Genomic DNA, 19,130 nt, shown 5'->3' on the forward strand with positions numbered 1-19,130 from the left:
AGTTTCAGGACAGGTCGTATTTTCAGGGAAATACGGTATATTTAGATGAGCACAAAAACAGTGCAGCTGCCCTGAACATCAGAAAAAGTTAACAGGTCATCTATGTAACATCTTCCAACAAAGTAGATAGCCACACAACCTCATCAAAAAGTGCCTGACCGGCACAATCAATACAAGCTGCAAATAGGATAACACTACCTGCCATACATCAAATACATCTCAGAAACCGGCAACAGATTATTATATCCACATGACATCAGTGTAGCACACAAACCAACTAAAGCCTTCCAAAACATCTTAGCAGCCCCAGGAAAAAAAAACAGGAGACATGTAGAACATACAGTGTAAGGACTGAAATGGCCACTACATAAGACAAACAATCAGAAGACTAGCAGAGCACATCCTTGAGCACCAACTAGCAGTCAGAAGATATGATGAAAAATGTCATTGTTCTCTGTTCAAAATATCACCATTTGTTTTCCCAATCTGCGTACCTAACAAGTGTGGTCTATACATTCTTATCCCAATATATTAATTCCGTCTCAGATCCTCACTTAAGTTACCCAGTGCCATTTCCAGGGCTACTGTATTACTGGATAATAATACAGATGTTGATTGCTTTGTTTGGAGAGAGATAGGATTTCAGTGTCCTATCTAACAGTGTCCTGGGTTAGCACTTGATTAACAATGGGTGTAAATTACCCATTACTCCATTATTATAATAGGTGTTTGTAGATCAGTATTTCATGCTGAAATAGTTTTGGACACCACAATATTTTTTTTTTAAAAAGTAAATACATAAATAAATCAGAATTCTCTGTGGATAACAATAAAGATGTCCACAGACCTACATCAAAGCACAAATTTTCCCAGAGTTTGTTTCATTAATTTAAGTAAAATGCAATTGTTTTCAAGAATCAGTGTTTTGAATGTTCTGAAATAGTCCTTGATTCTTTTCTCTGACATGAAGATAACTTGGCAGAGCTATTGCAACGCTCAGAGCTTCTCGTGTTGCAATTTTAGCAGAAAGTCTCCAATATTCTGTACTATGCAAGAGGACTATGCATTTCATTTTATCATGTTTAAAGTCTACCTTGGTCGGTAGCAATAGAGTAGCACTTTAAGAATAATATACTGGCTCACAGTATTATGTAGCACTCCCTGAGCTGTTTACAGTGTCAGCATATTGGCTCCAACAATCTGGGTCCTCACTTTGCTGATCTCAGAAAGCTGGAAGGCTGAGTCAACCTAGAGTCCCATCAGGCCCACAGCCACTACTAGCTGAGGCCTTGATGGAGCGATTTGAGGAAATTATTAGCTGGGGAACAAGAATAGAATGGTGCACAGGATTCACTGAGGAACCATTCTGCACCTGATTCTGCTCTTGGCCCTCATAAACACAGATCAGGTTGACTTTCTTCCCAATTTAATTCACATCTATTGGTTTTTATATTTTATAGTTTAGAGCACAGTAACTTCAGTGGTAATTAATTGAATCAGAGAATTGGCTTTATACTGGTTTACAGAGATTTTATATTAAGTATATGCTCTTTGCAGATATACTTCAAAGCACACTTCAGAAATCAGATGACACATGGACGTTTGGCTACTGGTTTGTATTTAAAGCATGGTAACTTTTGTTTAGCCAATGCATGCATATATTTAACTACTGGTATGTTGGCAATGTCTGAAATAATAATAATTGGGAAACGTGTTCTTTTTTTTGTGGCTGTTGTTTTAGTTACCCCTTTTTAGGTAATTAAGACTATACTACAGCAAGCTCAGTCAAACAAGGCAATATTTGCAAGCATGTAAGGAAGCCACATATTATAAATACAATTGGGATTGAGGTCTCTTCATTTGGAACCTTTCCTGAACATGAAGGAAACTACTATTGCAACCTAAAAATGGGAAGAGATAATCAATGCTTTGATCTAAGTGTTGGGTGTAGTACCTCAAAATAACAACAGACATTTCAATTAGAACTGCATAGGCTTTTCTGTGTAGCTTTTTTTTAAATTGACAAAAGTTTCTGCAAATTAGCTGATCAGTATTATAAGGACCAAAATTCATGTTGATTTCCTGCTGTTTCCTATGGCAAGAATATTCTAAATACTTGGGGTTTTGTTCTGCCAAATATGTAATGTTAACACTTCAGTTGTTTTTCAATGTTGTTTTGTGGGTTTCTAAAGAATTGGTTCACATCTTATGCCAAGCCATAGCAAGGTTGTTTGCTCCTGCTTCAATGTGACATATAAACCAATTCATTAATTGTTACATTTTGGATAAGGCAGACCACTATATTTGGTTCAATGAATCATATTTAAAATTCCTAGCTCAGTATTAGATTGTATTGTATTGAAGATTGAAAATGGAAGTAATTTCAATTAGCTCTGAAGCAATAGGATGTTAAATACATGAAAGTGTGTTAGTATATATTTAAAATAAGTAACCATATTTATGCTGAAATCATTAATAAGCCTCTATTTGGCCATTTAAATCCAATCATATTTCTCTGCTCTGTATCTTTTATAATTATAATTTGCTGCAGATATCTAAAAGAACAAACTAGCCCTGGTGTTGCTTCCAAACACAATGTACAAACCAACTGCCAACAATGATTTGGAATTGAGGTTTTGAATTTGAACAAACATTAAATATTAAAAACACTATGGAAATGCTAATTACTAACTGCAAATGCTTTCAACATTTTTGACAATGTATCTATTCACATCCCAATCCTCTTTCATGAAATAACCCACACTATTCACCAATTTAGAGGAGCAAAGAGAACAGTTATGAAGAAAAAGAATGAGAAGAAGTCATTTACAGAAGCAATTTTCTATCTATGGTATATTGTTATAAGTATGCCATGGTAGTTGTTGTAAACCTATTCTTCAAATGAATGACTGTAGCAAAGCATAAGGAAGACTATCCATAAATCTGTGCAATACATGTATACAGATGATGGTTTCATTTACTACTGCATTCAAATTTCATGTCCTGTATTTCAAAACACTACTACTAAAATATAAATATAGAAGGACCTTAAGTGACAACCATGTAAGAGGAGTGTGTAGAACTGAAGTATATGGAAACATTGACAGTAGTTGAGATCCTTTGTGAAGAGACCTCTATGTAGCTAATAAAGGGGCAAACAATCATTTGATATGCTTTAGTAAATGAAATTACTAAGCACAAAACCTGCGACAAAAATAAACCATGAATGGGAAATCTGCTTATGTTCATTTAAAAAAAAAACTTACCATATAAAGAATATTCTGCTTCCTGACCTGTATCGCTCTCACTAGATGTTGATGTTAGGCTAGTAGTTAGAGTGTTACTAAGTGACTGACCAACAGATAAAACTGTAGTTGCTGTGGCTACATTGTTGCTGCTAGTAACACTGGATGTAGACATGGTCACTGTTGAGGTGGTACCAGTTGTAGTCAGATTAGGAAAACTTTGGGCACCCATTAGAGGAGAAGCTATAAAGATATGGTAAGATAAAATAAATAATCCAAAGTAGTACAATTTGCATTAATGAGTGTTGTGTATTAAAAATAAATCAATATTAAAAAAGTAAAAAACAGAAGTCACTAAGCTTATGGTAATAACGCAGAACTACAGGCCAAGAAAAAATAGACTATTAAATAAAACAAAACATCAAAATAAGTATAGAAGTAACTGTGATTCTTATGAAGTAGCCCACATGTCTAGTTTTAATAATTATATGATGCGTAATCCATATTATAAAAACTTTGTGATTATAAAGAGTTGATGATGTATGTGAGTTACTTCCCTGTTCAAAGAAACTGAGAATTCAACAATGTTTCTTATTTTACAAATTCACAGCACCACTGCATCCAATCAGCTGTTTTTAGGAGGACAGGACCAGAGAATCAAAAGAAAGGTTGAAGTAGGAGTTGCTACCTCCATTTCACTTTCTAAGTAGAAATATATTTAGAAATTTCTTTTTTCTGATTTGTGTACACTGAACAGCCACCATAAAGGATTATTTTAGTTATTTATTTTATCAAATTTATTTGCCCCCCCCCCATCTAACCCAAAGTAAATTATTACCTTACAGGCAACAATTCTATTAATTTAAAATGAGCGTGCTTTTATTTGTATGTTCAGGATGTGCAATAGTTCTTCTCCTTGAAAATCATTAGATCTTCCCCACTTCAGCTCATGATTTGCTGTCCATTTGTACACCATGGTTTGTTCAGCAGTGCATCATAACAAACTACAGTCTGGAATTAACATTGAAGACTCCTAACCAACTTTCACTACCTGCTATCAATCATTGTATTTTAGTGATCCTTTCTTAATGATGTTCTAGGATGAAAAAATTAGATTCAATAAAATGTTTATAGAACTGCAAAATACATCATAGAGGCTACTAAGCTATTTAACTGATTTCATTACTTAAATGTTTAAAGTTGCAACATGTAATACAACATACATTGATTTACATAAGATTCCATAAAAATGTCCTCAATCATTATATACCCTGATTTATTCTAATTTTCTAAAATACAAGTAATAACATTCCAAAACAAAATGAAAATTGCATAGCAGCCCCTCAAATGGTTTATGCTACATTTTTGCTACATTTCAGATTCAAGTTCTTTTCTATAAAAAACAACTTCACTATTTCTTCACTGCATGTAACAGTGCTCATGCCATTTTTAAAAATGGCTCTGCTAAGCAATGGCTGACATAAAAACTAAATAATTGCATGACATTGTATTCATTCAAGTATAACACACTTAGTAGTAGATCTTCCATTTCCCAAAATAGGATTTATTACTGATTTTTTTATCAGTTCTTTAATAAGAAATTGAATATACTTGTTTTCAAAGTGACACTTTATACTTTCTGATGGTTGTGTTATAAAAAAAATTCAATCATTTTTGTTCTGTACTGAAAATAATCAAAATCTGCTATTCAATAAAAGTACTACATAAGAAAAATGAATGCAGGCAAAGTCACAACATAGAGATTACATATTTCTAAATCAGGTAAAATATAAATGTAATGTTCTGAGCAGATATCAGTTAACACATGCGTTCCTTGGGACTTCAGCAATTGACTAGAATTAAAGGTACAGTTAATACAATTAGATAAAATCAAAGGAAAATAGCATGGCAATGGGTAGATTATGTTTGATGTTTTAATGAACAAAATATGAAAAACAGTTATTTTACTCGAAACCAAACCCTTTTAAAAAGGGCAAGGAACATTCTACAGTGTGAATGTTATTAGCCTCATTAAATCCAATAACGTTTAACAATATGGGGCAATATGGCTAATGTTAAGTATTCAATTGCCCTTCCCAAAGTTATTTCAAAAGAACACTTTCTTTTCTACAGAAATTATATCAGTTTATCAAAACACTTTTTACTTACTTGCAGTGCTCATGACATTTCTTCCCAAAGTATTAGTGCTGTTATCACTGCTACTTCGACTTAAATTCATGTTGTTAGTAGCATTGGTGCGAGCTATATTTGCCACTCTCCGGACAAAGGACTCCAAACTAGAGGTTTCCCGCGAAGATAAATTAGGCACACTTGCACTGGAACTCATTGGAGCTCCAGCAGCCAGCAGTGAACTCACTGACAGTCTGTTACTTGCTGAAGAACTAAGGGGTCTTTGGGAAGCAGCTTCTTTATTAGTTAGCTCAGATACTGAACTAACGTCTGGAGAACTCACACTAACAATTCCCATGGATATGGCATTGGATTCCCCAGTCGCACGGATTGAGTTGTCAGGTCCTAGCTTTCTTTCAACATTTTCATTGCCCACATCTGCTGTTAAGGTGCTGGTACTTGCACTGGATGCTGAACCTACTTCAGTTTGGGGCATACCATCAGCAGTAGAAAGGACAACTATTGGCTCATGGACGTCAGTGCCCGAAACTATATTTTGTTCCATTACATTTTCAGATCTCCGTTCCATTTTGGTCGAACCCAAGCTGATGTCGCTGCTACTGGCCACGCTACACACAGAACTGCTACTTCCTTTTCTACTTGAAGAGCCTGCAGCAGCAGTCATCTTGTCTGGACAGTTGTTTTTCACCAAGCTGCTCCATGACTGCGTTGTGCCTGAAACAGTGGATGAAACAGGTTTGGGTGATGCCGCTGAATCAGGGTCGTACCCTGGGGCAAGCTTGAGGTCAAATTTTCCTTCTGCGCCCATACGGTAAGAGTTAGAGCCACCAGCATCCCAGGTGACATCAATCCAGCCTAGAAAGGGACAGGAGTTTGTGAGACCCAGCAGAAAGCAGAAAGGAGCGTGTCAGACAGTAGCTCCACAACATGGGATCAGCTTCCCATCGGGCCATTATTCTGAGCTATAAAAATACTTCAGGGGACTTGAAGTAAAATAAAAATATAAAACTCAAACAGCATGATTGTTGTAGATGCTATCTGGTTGTTCACTGTAATTTTACAGATTTGAAAACCCATCCAAATGCTGGAAACAGAATTTGATGTCAACTAAAAAAAAATTCCCTTAAAATGTAAAAATTGATCTACATGAAAGAAATATATGGATGTTTAAAGGGTATGGCTGTTTATTCTTCATACCTTTATATTTTAAAATCTTAAGTTACTGGAAATGTTTCTCTTTTCCTTTTTGACCTTTGTTAATCACTATCAAGATAAAGCAGCAATCAAACCATCAAGCCAGAGTTTTAAAAATAGTTAGCTCCTTCTTTAAACGGCTACTAGGCATTCAAATAATATTGCTCAATGTGAGATGATGGTAGGAAAAGCAGGCCAAACTTTTCCAAGTGTCACTTGCAGCTGCTAGAGGTAAAGGCAAAATATATGATTCTAGGACAATGCAACTATCATAAATAAATGCCAGTTGCTAAGCATCTATATTTTGATCATGTGACCACAGGGATGCTGCAGCGGCCATAAGTGCAAAAACTGTCGTGTCTTTTTTTTTTTAGTGCTGATCTGACATTGAATGGTCACTAAATAAATGGTTATAAGTTGAGGATTACCTGTATTAGCTTAAATTTTGTTTTAAATAATTGACAATCTAACATTTATTAAATGAACATTTTTATATCATTTGTAATTATAAAATGTGCATTGAAATGTCCAATAAATTCCAAAGTGTAATATTTGACTTCTATGCTTATCATTTATTTTGAACTTATTTTTTAAAATATGAGAAAGCAATTTATTTATTTGTATCCTGCCTTTATTGTTTTTACAAATAAGTGAACATTTTCAACACACCTTCCTCCTCCTGTTTTCCTCGCAACAACAATCCTGTAAAGTGGGTTTGGCTGGGAAAGAGTGGCTGGCCCAGTCAACCAGCTGGTTTTCATTGCTAAGGCAGGACTTGAACCCATGGTCCTCCGCTTTTTAGCCTGGTGTCTTAATCACTAGATCAATCTGGCTCTTATTTTCTACATGTTATAAATCTAAAATTCTAACTTGAGAAAACCCAATGCTTCAAAACTGCTAAAATATCAGTTTATTGTTGATCAGGAAAATAGCTTTATTTCAGAGAATGCTTGACATTACTAAATTCAGTATTTATTTTAATGTGACTTTCTGTAAAATGTGAAAATCATGTATACAGAAAAGCGGAAAGATTTAGAGTCTGGAAAGATAAAGATGTCACACATACTCTCTTAGGGTTCTGGACAACCGTGAAACCTAGCTTTGGTCCCAAACTTCAGTTTGATGCTTGTCACTATTTACTGGTCCCTATACTATTTTGTGGGTTTTGTTAGCAGAGTATTTTAATATGGGCTGTCTGCTGATTTAATGTTTCTTGATGTTTTTATGGTTTTTTTAGTTTTTGTACACCACCCAGGGTCCATTAGAATTGGGCAGGTAATTAATTTAAATACATAAATTATAAACATAGTTGAAAATCTAAAAAATTTCCTTAGCATTATCCAATTTAATTTCATTATATACAGTGGTAAAAAAGCAGTTACCGTGTTTCCCCGAAAATACGACCTACTCCAAAAAGTAAGTCCCAGCTTGATTTTTACATGTACACCCAATATAAGTCCTACCCCCCAAATAAGCCCTAATTAAGACCCACCCGCTTCAAGGTGTATGGGTAAAAATTAAACTAGGGTGGGGATGGGGGTGTGTGGAGCTGCCCTACTACTTACCTTTGGACAGTTGCAAACAGGCCTCTCACACCTCAGCCCACTTCTTCTGCAGTCAACAAGAATTTTGTAAAGGCCTCTGTAGCTGATAACAGAGCTTTGGATTGATCTGGAGCTCTGTTATCGGCTTCAGAGGCCTTCAGGAAAGCCTTGCCAGTCGAAGAAGTTCCTGAAGGCCTCTGACAGTGAAAAGGAGGCTGGAGGTGACATGGACAAGTGAGATGAGTCAGTGGACGACATCCCCCCCCCCCCCCCGAAAAGAAGTCCTGATGCCTTTTTTGGTGGCAAAAAAAATATAAGACAAGGGCTCATTATCGGGGAAACACGGTGGATCCCAGTGAAGCTAACAAGTAAGAAAATGCATAGTAAACTTGATAAAAGCCAAAGAAACAAAAGGAAAGTTGTAAAATGCGAAGCCAGAAGACCATAGCAAGCTGTTATTATATTATATATATAGAGGGATTTAGTTTTTCTTGAATAATTGATCATTCATACAGTATGTGAAGCACATCAAAAATAAGGATACAATGGTTATAGTTAAACTGCACAACCTATACAATTAGCATAAGATATGTTATGCTTATGATTTCATTACTATATGTGAAAAGCATGTTACATCATATGAAGACAAGAATTTTGGTCTAGTGCAACAAAGTGTTCTTTATTAGTTAACTAGTTTTATTGAAACACATCTCTAGAACTAGACATGAAAAATTTCCTGTATCCAGGTAGATTAGATGACGGATCTCATTTCCACTGTAGCTCTGTATTTCTTTTGGTTAGGTCAATAGTCTGTACTATTTAGCGACCTATTATTGTTATTTTTAAGAGAATGGCAAATTTCATTATTTTTCAAAGGAACGTCACCTAGTATAGGCCTCAATTGTCCTTATTCTCTTTTCCTTTGGAAATAAATCTGTTAAGTTTCAAATATTGGTGATCAAACTTATTTCAAAACAATTGTGGTTAGCACTGTGGAATTATATACATTTTAAAAAGCATAAATGAGGTTAATTTCAGCAAAAGCCCTTTTCATTTAACATAGCCAAACAGGTGTCATCAAAGTAGACAACTGTAATTGCAGGCTAACTCTGCCTACAGTCTTAAGTTTGGTCCTGAGGGGCCTAAGGTTGACTCAGCTTTCCATCCTTGGAAGACCCAGATTGTTGGGGCCAATATGCTGACTTTGTAAACTGCTTAGAGGGGGCTGTAAAGCAGTATATAACTCTAAGTGCTATCGCATGTTTCTTGGTTTTAAGAAAGATTCCAGAGATACTAAATGCTGAAATTTGCTTCTGGTAATAAAAGAGTGACATATGATGGAAGTAAAACATTATGAATGGAATCCTTACAAATGGATCAGTACTGAGAAAAGATATGTTATGTCCCCTTGACAGTTTAATGTATTTATGAATAAATGTATAAGAAATACTTGTGGTAATATTAGAAGCAGTGGTGGGTTCTGCTCTGTACCAGTAGTAGCCAGGAGTATCGGCCACTGTACTGGTACAGTGGCTCGTTTGGCCCACCCCCCTGCCTGTGTTCCATGGTTGTTTATAACATGACCGAACCATTGTGCATGTGCGTAGTGTGCAGCGCCAGCGCGACCTCCGCCGAGCAGCTGGGTGTTGCAGGGCAGTGGTGTGTGCATGCATGCACAGTGCGCATGCCCGTCTAGGACGCCCAGCCCCGTGCGTTGCGTACTGGCTGCACCGGGGTCCAAAACCCACCACTGATTAGAAGTATATTGATTAGGGGCATAAGCTTGCATATACTTCTATAGATGACACTGTGATATAATGATGAATACAAATCTGCAGATTACATTATCAAATACCAAGGCTGACAAGGAAAATAGAACGAAGGTTTGCAAGTTCCAAATAAATGGTAAAAAGATTAAAACAAGTAGATGAATATGTATACCTTGGTAGAATGTTCATTAATGGTAGAAAAAGGGGTGGATATTTTAAAATTTGCAAATATTGTTTAAAAAGAAGTATTAGGTCAAAAGAATGTCTCTATAAAACATGTTATTGTCCACTTTATTATGTGGAAATAAGAGCTGCACTTCCTGGGAGCGTGGCCTGTTGCCGAGGAGGGCTCCACCGAGCTCCTCAGAGATCTGGTCTGTATATCTAAATAAGATCATAGATAGCACCCCTTTTTGGCTAAGAAAGGGGCAGGGAGTAGCTCCGTAGACTAGGGTCTATTCGTAAGCCACAGCCTTTTTCTTTTTTTTGGCTGTGGAAAGAGATTAGATCCAGCCGGAGCGGAGCTTTTATCTCCAGCCAGTTCTTCTCAGCTGCCTTTTTTTTTTGGCAGCCCCAGACAGGCTAGCCCCCCCCAGGACAAAACAAAGTTTTTTCAAGCTAGAATTGATACGGGCGGGTCCCACCCCTGTGAGATTTATGCTTTTATTACTATCTTAAATACCAGCACCATTTGTCTTAGAGACTTCTTTGTCTAAATAGACCTCAAAATGGCGATTTCTCTCCGTGGATGATTGATACTGGATGTACTTAGCCGGTTTTATCTTCCTGCAGACCGCTCCTTAACAAAATAAACTCTTCTTCTTTGGAAATAGAGGGGAGCGAAGCGCTGCTTACTTGTTTATTTATTATGGCACCCAGGTCAAAGAAGCGTCTTGCTACAAATGTGTCTAAAGAATTTAAAGAATTTTTACTGGAAACACAGCCTTTGTCTCCTATGCCCTCTACTGGAGAATTTTTAACACAGGAATATCTCTTTAAAATGTTTAATGCCTTTAAACAAGAAATTAAGGAATTTGTATTGGAACTATATGATGATTTAAAGTCTAAAGTTAATCAGATGAAGGCGAATACGTTTGCAGCCGTGTCTGCCCTGTCAGATTACTCTGCTGAAATAGAGAACAAATTGGAAAGTCTGGAGAAGGCTAATTTTAATTTGACTACCAATATTCAAATTTTACAACAAAAAATTAGAGACAACGAAGAACAGCTTATGATGATAAATTTTAATAGGAAGGCATTTGCAATAAGAGTCAGAGGATTCCGTGAAAAGGAGCAAGAGAATTTGAAACAGACCTTTGCTGAAGCCTTCAGCCATGCGCTGGGAAGCCCGGGACTTAACTTTGATTGGCAGATTCGGAAAATCTATCGCCAGAACTCATTGATAGCGGAACAGCGACAGCTCCCGAGGGACATAATTATACATTTCTCTACAAAAGAATCTAGAAATGCGATTGTGCAAAAGTTTCATAATAACAGTCTCCGAGTTGACGGCCAGGACCTGATTGTTTTCAAAGATATTCCTTTTCAGATGCTGAAAGCAAGAAGGGACTACACCTTTTTAACTAAGGAGCTTAGGAGTCAACAGATTCGATACAGATGGGAGGCCCCTGCCGGTATCACGGTTACATTTGAGAATCAAAGATTTCGTCTTAACTCTGTTTCGGAGGCTCAAGATTTCTATTGTAGGACTCTGAAGGCGGGACTTCCTGATGCGCTTGGAAGAGAGGAGAGACAAGCGGAAGGAGAAGGCAAGCGGCCGGCCATGTGGCTGCAAGATGGAGGGGGTAGCCCCTCCTCCCTCGGAGAAGCAGAAAAACGGAGATCGAGAATTTAGACATTTCAAAATGCTTGCTAAAGTTGAGGACTGAATGGGGGTTTGAGACCTCTCTCCGGTAGAAAAAGCGGACTAATTTTTATCAGAAGGGAAAGCTGGGTGAAACTACTTTGAGCTAGATTCTAAATTAACGTTAGCATAAATTTGATAGTGGTAAACATCAGACAAGCAAGGGATGAGGGTAAAATTTACGTTGTTTAAAGCTTATTAGAACAGAAAGCCGGCTGGGATTATCTTAAGATGAGTGTAAAAAGAATGCGGAATGATTTATGTTGTTTAAACTTTGTTAGAAGGGACTACTTTAAAATAGAAGGTTAACTGACTCTTGCTGAAAGTATTATTTGAATATGTGGAATGATCCATGCTATTTAACTTTTATTTGAAGGGAAAGTTGGTTGAAATCGCTCTGAGTTAAACAAATGCTAGTATAAATTTGATAGTGGTAAATATCAGACAAGTAAGGGATGAGGGTAAAATGCATGTGGAATGAACTACGTTATTTAAATCCTATTAGAAGAGGAAGTCGGTTGGAATTATCTTAAGATAGAAATTGATTCCTGTGTAAAGTAATATTTGATCTACGCTGCTTAATTTTACTAAGAAGGGGAAGCTTGGCTAGATTATTTTGAATTACTGTTTGAAAAGGGGGTTAAGAAAGATCATTTACGCTGTTTAAATTTTACTAGAAGGGAAAGTTTGATTACTTGTCTGTAAAGTTATATTTGAATATATGGCATGAACCACGTTGCTTAAATTTTATCGGAAGTGATCATGAGGTTTAGGAAGAGGAACGGGAGAATCTACAGAAGGTTGGGGTAAATAGCAAAGAAGTAAGAGACGAGAATAAAATATAGATAGAATGATTTATACTATTTAAGCATAGATAAAGATGGGGGGCTGAGATCAACACAAAGTGTGGTTTCTTTTTTTTTCTTTTTTTTTCTTTTTTTCTTTTCTCTTTTCTTTTATCTCTTTTTTTTTTTTCTCTCTGTTTTTTTTTTCTTTCGATATATTACTTTTATTTTTTAATCCATATGTATACAAGATATTTTAGACAGAAGGTAGTGCCAGGTGTGGGCCCTGGGAAGTCGGGAGGATTAGGGATGGGGATTTGTGGGGGGTGGGGTGGGGGGGTGTTAACATAGTCTTAATAAGAACAAGAATGTATTTATATACGGTGGTTCTTTTTTTTTTTCTTTTATTTATTTATTTATTTTTCCTTGGTTCATTTTATTTTTATCAGATCAAACGACACTCGAATAAAGGCATACACCAAGGAGGGAGGTAGAGGGAAAGAAGAGGGAGGAGTAAGGAAGGAGTAAGGGGAATGTAAGGAGGGTGTCCGGGGAGTAAGGGGAGAAGGAAGGTTTGAGGGGAAAGGGAAGTAGGAGGGGAGTGTTAGAGGGAGAAAGGAAAGTTGGAGGGGGTAGATGGGGTGTATGGAGGATGGAAGGGTTAGGTGGGGTTGTGAATGATGAGTTGTGTTTCCTTTTTATTTGTTCGTTTTATTCCCTTTTTCTTTTTTTTCTTTTCTTATAGTAAATACCCTGTATATAAGTGATTGCAAATGGAATGTGAAAAATGAATAAAATATGTTTAAAAAAAAAAAGAAAAAAAGAAATAAGAGCTGGATATGACAGGAGAAGCAAAAATAAGTTGATTTTAATAGGAAAAGGATTCTTGAGAAGTATGTGGGATAGATAGATTCATGGTTAACAATGTATGAATTAATATTGATTGAAAGCAAAAGTGTGTGACTAGTGAGAAGGAATATACTGAAGTAGTACAGCTACATAGAGAGAAGGAATCAGAATATAGCTGCAAAGCAAATATTGTATATGAGGAAAGGATATTCATATCAAAAAAAGGGTAGGAGTGAGAAACGTGGATGGAGTTGACGAGATTTATAAAAGTAAGAAGGAACAAAAGATAATTTTTGAACCAGTATATGAACTGGGTGAAATCAAGGCTGCTTTTTTTAAGAATAGAAAGAAATGTATAGATGAAATGTTGGAGTAAATTAGCTTTAGTTAAGTTTCTTTTTCTTACTGTTTCCCATGTCATTATTTTGGGGGTTTCTATTTCTTACTCTTTTTTCTTACTCCATATAATATTGCTTATCCCAAAAGGGAATAGGAAAATGACTTATAAGCAAATTATCAATCAAATGTACCAATTATTGTTTTTGTAATAAGTATAATCTTTATTGTCACTGTACTTAAATACAACAAAATTGGTTATGAATGATTTCTGAATAAACATTTTCCCACTCACCTAGATTAAATATGTAAGAATAAGACTATTTTAATAGTCATTTGAGAAGAGGAAGTTATTTTAATAATCTGCTTACCATTATGTAATTCACCTGTAACAGTGCCTTCCCCTTGGGGACTACCATCTTGATCTCTCCATTTCCAGTCAATTCCTCTGATGACACGAGCACCTGGAACCATGTATTTCAGAACCTGAGAACGAACCAGTCGTCTCTGCCTTCGCAGATTAGCCTCTGCTTCTTTAGCTGCTTTTCCTAAACAAATGTGAAATTTGGATTATAAACTGTTTTGACCCTCCCTCCAACCTGCGAATCATCCAGACACAGGCTTGGCTGTCTGCCACTCTTTAATCACGGAGTTATCGCTCCTTTGGCTGAAAACCCAGACAAGACTCACATGCAAGAATAGTTGGCAGCAACCCAAAATCCAACAGGCATGGATACAAGACAGAGTTTTCCAATACTGTTTCAAATGGTTGTGTCCTGCAAATGTCCCCTCCCAACTTCTCCACTTATATACTCTCTTGGGAGGGGCCAAGCCACAACCACCTGGGCTTAATTATCGTCTCTGAGTCTGCCTCCAGAGCTGCTGCTTCCGTTTCTCCACCCTTCTTACTCTTGCGTCAGGGACAAACTGCCTTGGATCCCCCCCACTGCTCCATGCCCCAGGCGCCTCCTGGTGGCCAACCAGCCTCTCTGGTCCCTGCTCTGAGTCTGAACCCTGCCCAGTGACCTCCACATCTTCCTTGGCAGACTCATATGGTTCATCGCTATCCGAGTCCATCAGCAGCTCAACTGAATCCTGCTGGGTCACAACAATAAACCCTGTTTTGACTCAATCTATGTATCATCAGACATTCTAATCTGGCTCAAAGTAGCTGAAATACAATGAATGAAACCCAAACTGATTAAGTCACATTAAATTCTCTTTATGGCAGAATTGGTATTTAGCGGGTTCTGACCAGTCCTGGAGAACTGGTAGTGGAAATTTTGAGTAGTTCAGAGAATTCGTAAATATCACCTCTGACTGGCCCTGCCCCAATCTATTCTCTGCCTCCCAAGTCCCAGCTGGAATGGGGATTTTGCAGTATTCTTCCCCTGGAGTTGGATGGGAATGGAGATTTTACAGTATCCTTCCCCTGCTACACCCACCAAGCCACGCCCATAGAACCGGTAGTAAAAAAAATGAATCCTACCTCTGCTTTATGTCCATCAACAAATATTGGGAAAATAGACAATTTAGGAGCCCAAATTACAACAAATATTATTATTATAATGAAAAATCAATTACTTTACATTGCTTACCTAACTGATCTTCACATACACCGTTGACAGTGCCATAAAGTTCAAATCCTGACAGGGAGAGATAGTGTGTCTGCCCACTGGCATTCTTTCCCATCTGTTTAATTCTTATATGTCTCCAACCTTGTTTTTCATCCTTCGGTGAGTCTAGTGGCCAGGTTGCCGTTGAACTTTACATTTGGGAAAATTGCACCAAAAATTACAGATTTTTTTAAAAAAATAGACTTACATGAGCAAAAACACTCTCACAAAATTATATTTTGGGGTACAAAGCATTAAATATTTTAAAAAGCCAGGCACCTTGAAAATAAAGAATCAGTGCTCCACTCTACTTCACAATATAACACAGTGTATACTATAAAGCCTTAAAAAAAAACCAAGATCTGGAAGCAAAATAATGGCAAAATAATACTTCCATAAATCACAAAAAAGTTCAAGAATGCAAGAAACACTCCTGAATTCATTAGTACCAGAGATTATTCTTCGTTTATTTAGTCAGTTCAGAATGTTTCATAATATTATTAGCCTAAATGTATACTATTATCACAGATGCAAATGTAACAAAAGAAAAACATACCCAGGTTCATTCAGACTACAGTCATCAACGTGAGTGTATAAAGTTGTCCAGTTCTGTCCATCCTTAGAAACTTGAAAAACCCAATTTCTGAGAGCAGATCGTCCATAACCACGAGCATGGCGCAGGGTATAAGCGGATGGTATCACCCAAAGACCAAGATCTATTGCAAACCATGCATTTTTATCATCATTAGTATGGCAGTTTAAAGCTGAACTCTCATGGCTTAAGATGTCTTCTAAACGACCATATGGCAGATTTCTTCCTTCTGAAGATGTAACTACGACTAGCCCATAGGCAGCTGGATTTACCCACTCATATGCTGTTCTACAACAAAAACATTAATATTCATGAATCAATACATAAGTTTAAAGCAGAACAAATTAAGTCATATTTTATATAATTCATGCAAGCGTAAAGTTTTGTATTTCCATATTATACATTTCAAACTGAGAAACTAATCATAGTTACTGATGAAAGAATTAAATTTAAACAGCTAACATAAATAACATAATCAGTTTAATCTTCTACATTTCCTAACTTTAGAAGAATAAACTGAAATCACATGAACAGTGAAATAGATCCCGACTGTTTTTATAAAAACTATTTAAGAAATGTTTAAATTGATTAAATTCCTGACGTCTTACTTGGCATTTGTTCCAATCCAGTAAATAATTCCATTTTCATCAAAATCATGCTGATGTCTGAAAATAAATGTCTGGCCTTCCCGCAGTTTTCGTACAAAAACAAACGAAGCTCTATCAAAGTCATACCACTGCTTTGCCACCTAAAAAAACATGATGGTTACCAAAGCATCACAGAATACCTGATATTTGCAAAATGAACAAAAAGGATTTTGCTCACCATTTTAAGAAGATATTGTTCTAAAGATTCTACTGTTGCCAAAGGCTCCATTTTCAACATTCGACCCGTTCTGTCTATCAAAGCTGTTTCCCCAGAAGCACGTTCCAAGCGAAATCGTAGCCGTCTTGTTAATATCTATAGAAAATGTAACAAAGTTTTACTTTAATTTAATGAATTCCGAAACGTACAATTTTAAATTAAAGCAAATATTCCTATTCTGGGAAATTGAGAACTAATTTCAGTGACATTACATTCATATATCAAAATGATAGTTTGAGTGTAATGTCCTTTTCTGAAATAATGAAGAAATTTGTTGTTGGTTTGAGCTTCAAGCTTGGCAATTTGGTTGCAAACATTTCGTCCCCATTTGAGGAGACATCTTCAGTGTGCTTTGGATTGTTCTTGTCTAGGGGAACACTGGCCTTTAAATGTCTTTCTGAGTCCTGGTCTGATTTCAGGTTGTGATTGGCTGGCTGTAATTGCTGAGTCACAGTCCTTGGTTTTAAGTACATCTGTGTGGTGTAAATTAGTGCTGGTATTGTTTGGATGTCTTCTGAGGATGTCATGGTCCAGTTTCAGGTTGATTTGATCGGCTGTTTGTGATGTGGTCTGATTTCTTGTGATCTGTCGAGTTATAACTTTGTTTGCAGCGTGGCTGTTCATTGGTATTTAAATGCTGCCTTTGGGATTATGGTTGATGTTATTCTTTCATTCTAAAAGGTTGGTAGATTGGGTCAATGTCAATGTTTATAGCTTAGAATGAAAGAACCAACCACAATCCCATAGGCAGCATTTAAAGACTAATGAACAACCATGCTGCAAACAAAGTTATAACTCAACAGATCACAAGAAACTGGACCACATAACATGGAGCCGAACACTGTCCTTCAAACCAGTTCATATACGCTAACCAAAGAACTATAACAAATGATGTTGTTTGATCTAACATATCTCTTCCAAACATACCTGCCAAGGAGATTCTGTCATATGCTCCAATAATAAATATTGGTGATTAGCTGAACATTAGCCAAAACATGCAATTCAGAGATATTGTTTTTTTAAGGAAAAAAGAAAACTCAATAATAAGGGTTTCATCACTCTCTTGCATCTCAGCTGATTGTAAATATGAATTCATCAATGTGCCTACTGATCTGGCTAATCTTGTTCATCTTCTTTTATATAAAAATAAAAGAAAGGGTAAGGACAAGGATCCTAGCCTCATCTCCAGGTTATATAAATGGAACAATATCAATTCTAGGTAAAAAAGGGCAAATGTATATTATCTGGAACTTTATCAGCATTCAAAGACCGGCAGTTAAGAATGAGGCCCTATAAAATTCCCAAGTTATGGAATGCACTTGTGCAGGAATTGCACCTCCCACCACCCTTCCTTCAGAATCAAATCTCTTGAATTAATTGTTAAATAACAGCACTTATTTTAATGTTTGTCTTTGAATTTGTATATTTTTTTAAAAAAAATCATATAGCTGTAAACTGTAACTTCCTCAACAACATGACAAAGCAGATTTCCATAGGACTGAAAAATTACCTGGAGATTATATGATGATCCTGGTGAATCATACAAATGTAACGGAAGTCGTTCAATAGATTCCAGTACTGCTATCAATTTCCTAATTAATGCAACTGCTGGACGACTATGAACAAAGAGAAAACAAGCAGTATAAAATGTTTGGAGAATATATTATTAAAAAAAAAATCAAATTAGACACAGTGTACAATGTACCAAACTATCAAATTCCATTTATTAGAAAATATTGTTCGCATAGCTAAACATGGGGAATAAAAAATGTTCTAAAAAAATGGCAGTTCCCTGCTAAGTGCAGAGAACTGTAGCAATAATCCATATATACTGGGAAGGAGAATAGCACTGCCCTAAGAAATGGGCAAATTCAATCAATCATTGGTTAATAATTTTTTGGGGGGTGATTTAATACAATATTTGTTTGTTTTTACTGTTGGAAACATTATAAAATGTTTATCATGTCATAATACATTTGTAATGTGTTCAGTGACTTTAAGTTACCTTTCATCATCTTCATTTTCACTGAAAGCTGTTTTGAACACATTTATTCTTTCCACTAATTGACTACAGTCTTGTTTCAAATCGTAATCCATATTCTAAGATAAGAAAACACTATTTAATGCTAGCAAAAAAATAACAGGCCACACACTAAGTATGAATGAATCTTAATCAAATAGAACATATATCTGTATTAGTTAGAGCCACTTATCATGCTGTTAAAATTTAGAGTTTTTTGCCTTATTATGCTAACCCAGGCATTTATACATATTTCACATGCTTTGCACAATGCTTTTTCAAACTGCAAAATCTTGAGAAA

At 36.2% G+C, this 19,130-nt stretch overlaps 1 protein-coding gene across 7 annotated transcripts in view; it reads right to left on the reverse strand.

The window, feature by feature from the left end:
- HECTD1 (HECT domain E3 ubiquitin protein ligase 1) overlaps window positions 1-19,130 on the reverse strand; it is a 76,095-nt gene that overhangs the window by 21,796 nt on the left and 35,169 nt on the right. For 3 of the 7 annotated variants that reach the window (XM_032230454.1, XM_032230412.1, XM_032230420.1), the window contains exons 18-26: window positions 18,815-18,909; window positions 18,320-18,425; window positions 16,771-16,905; window positions 16,554-16,693; window positions 15,910-16,233; window positions 15,336-15,502; window positions 14,109-14,285; window positions 5,415-6,251; window positions 3,267-3,488 (exon numbers count right to left, since the gene is read on the reverse strand). In XM_032230454.1, coding sequence (XP_032086345.1) covers window positions 3,267-3,488; window positions 5,415-6,251; window positions 14,109-14,285; window positions 15,336-15,502; window positions 15,910-16,233; window positions 16,554-16,693; window positions 16,771-16,905; window positions 18,320-18,425; window positions 18,815-18,909 — 2,203 coding nt within the window. The remainder of the gene's footprint in view (window positions 1-3,266; window positions 3,489-5,414; window positions 6,252-14,108; window positions 14,286-15,335; window positions 15,503-15,909; window positions 16,234-16,553; window positions 16,694-16,770; window positions 16,906-18,319; window positions 18,426-18,814; window positions 18,910-19,130) is intronic. The other 4 variants (XM_032230446.1, XM_032230429.1, XM_032230437.1 and 1 more) reach the window with 4 other exon arrangements.

Source organism: Thamnophis elegans, chromosome 1 (genome assembly GCF_009769535.1).
Source record: "Thamnophis elegans isolate rThaEle1 chromosome 1, rThaEle1.pri, whole genome shotgun sequence".
NCBI lineage: Eukaryota > Metazoa > Chordata > Lepidosauria > Squamata > Colubridae > Thamnophis > Thamnophis elegans.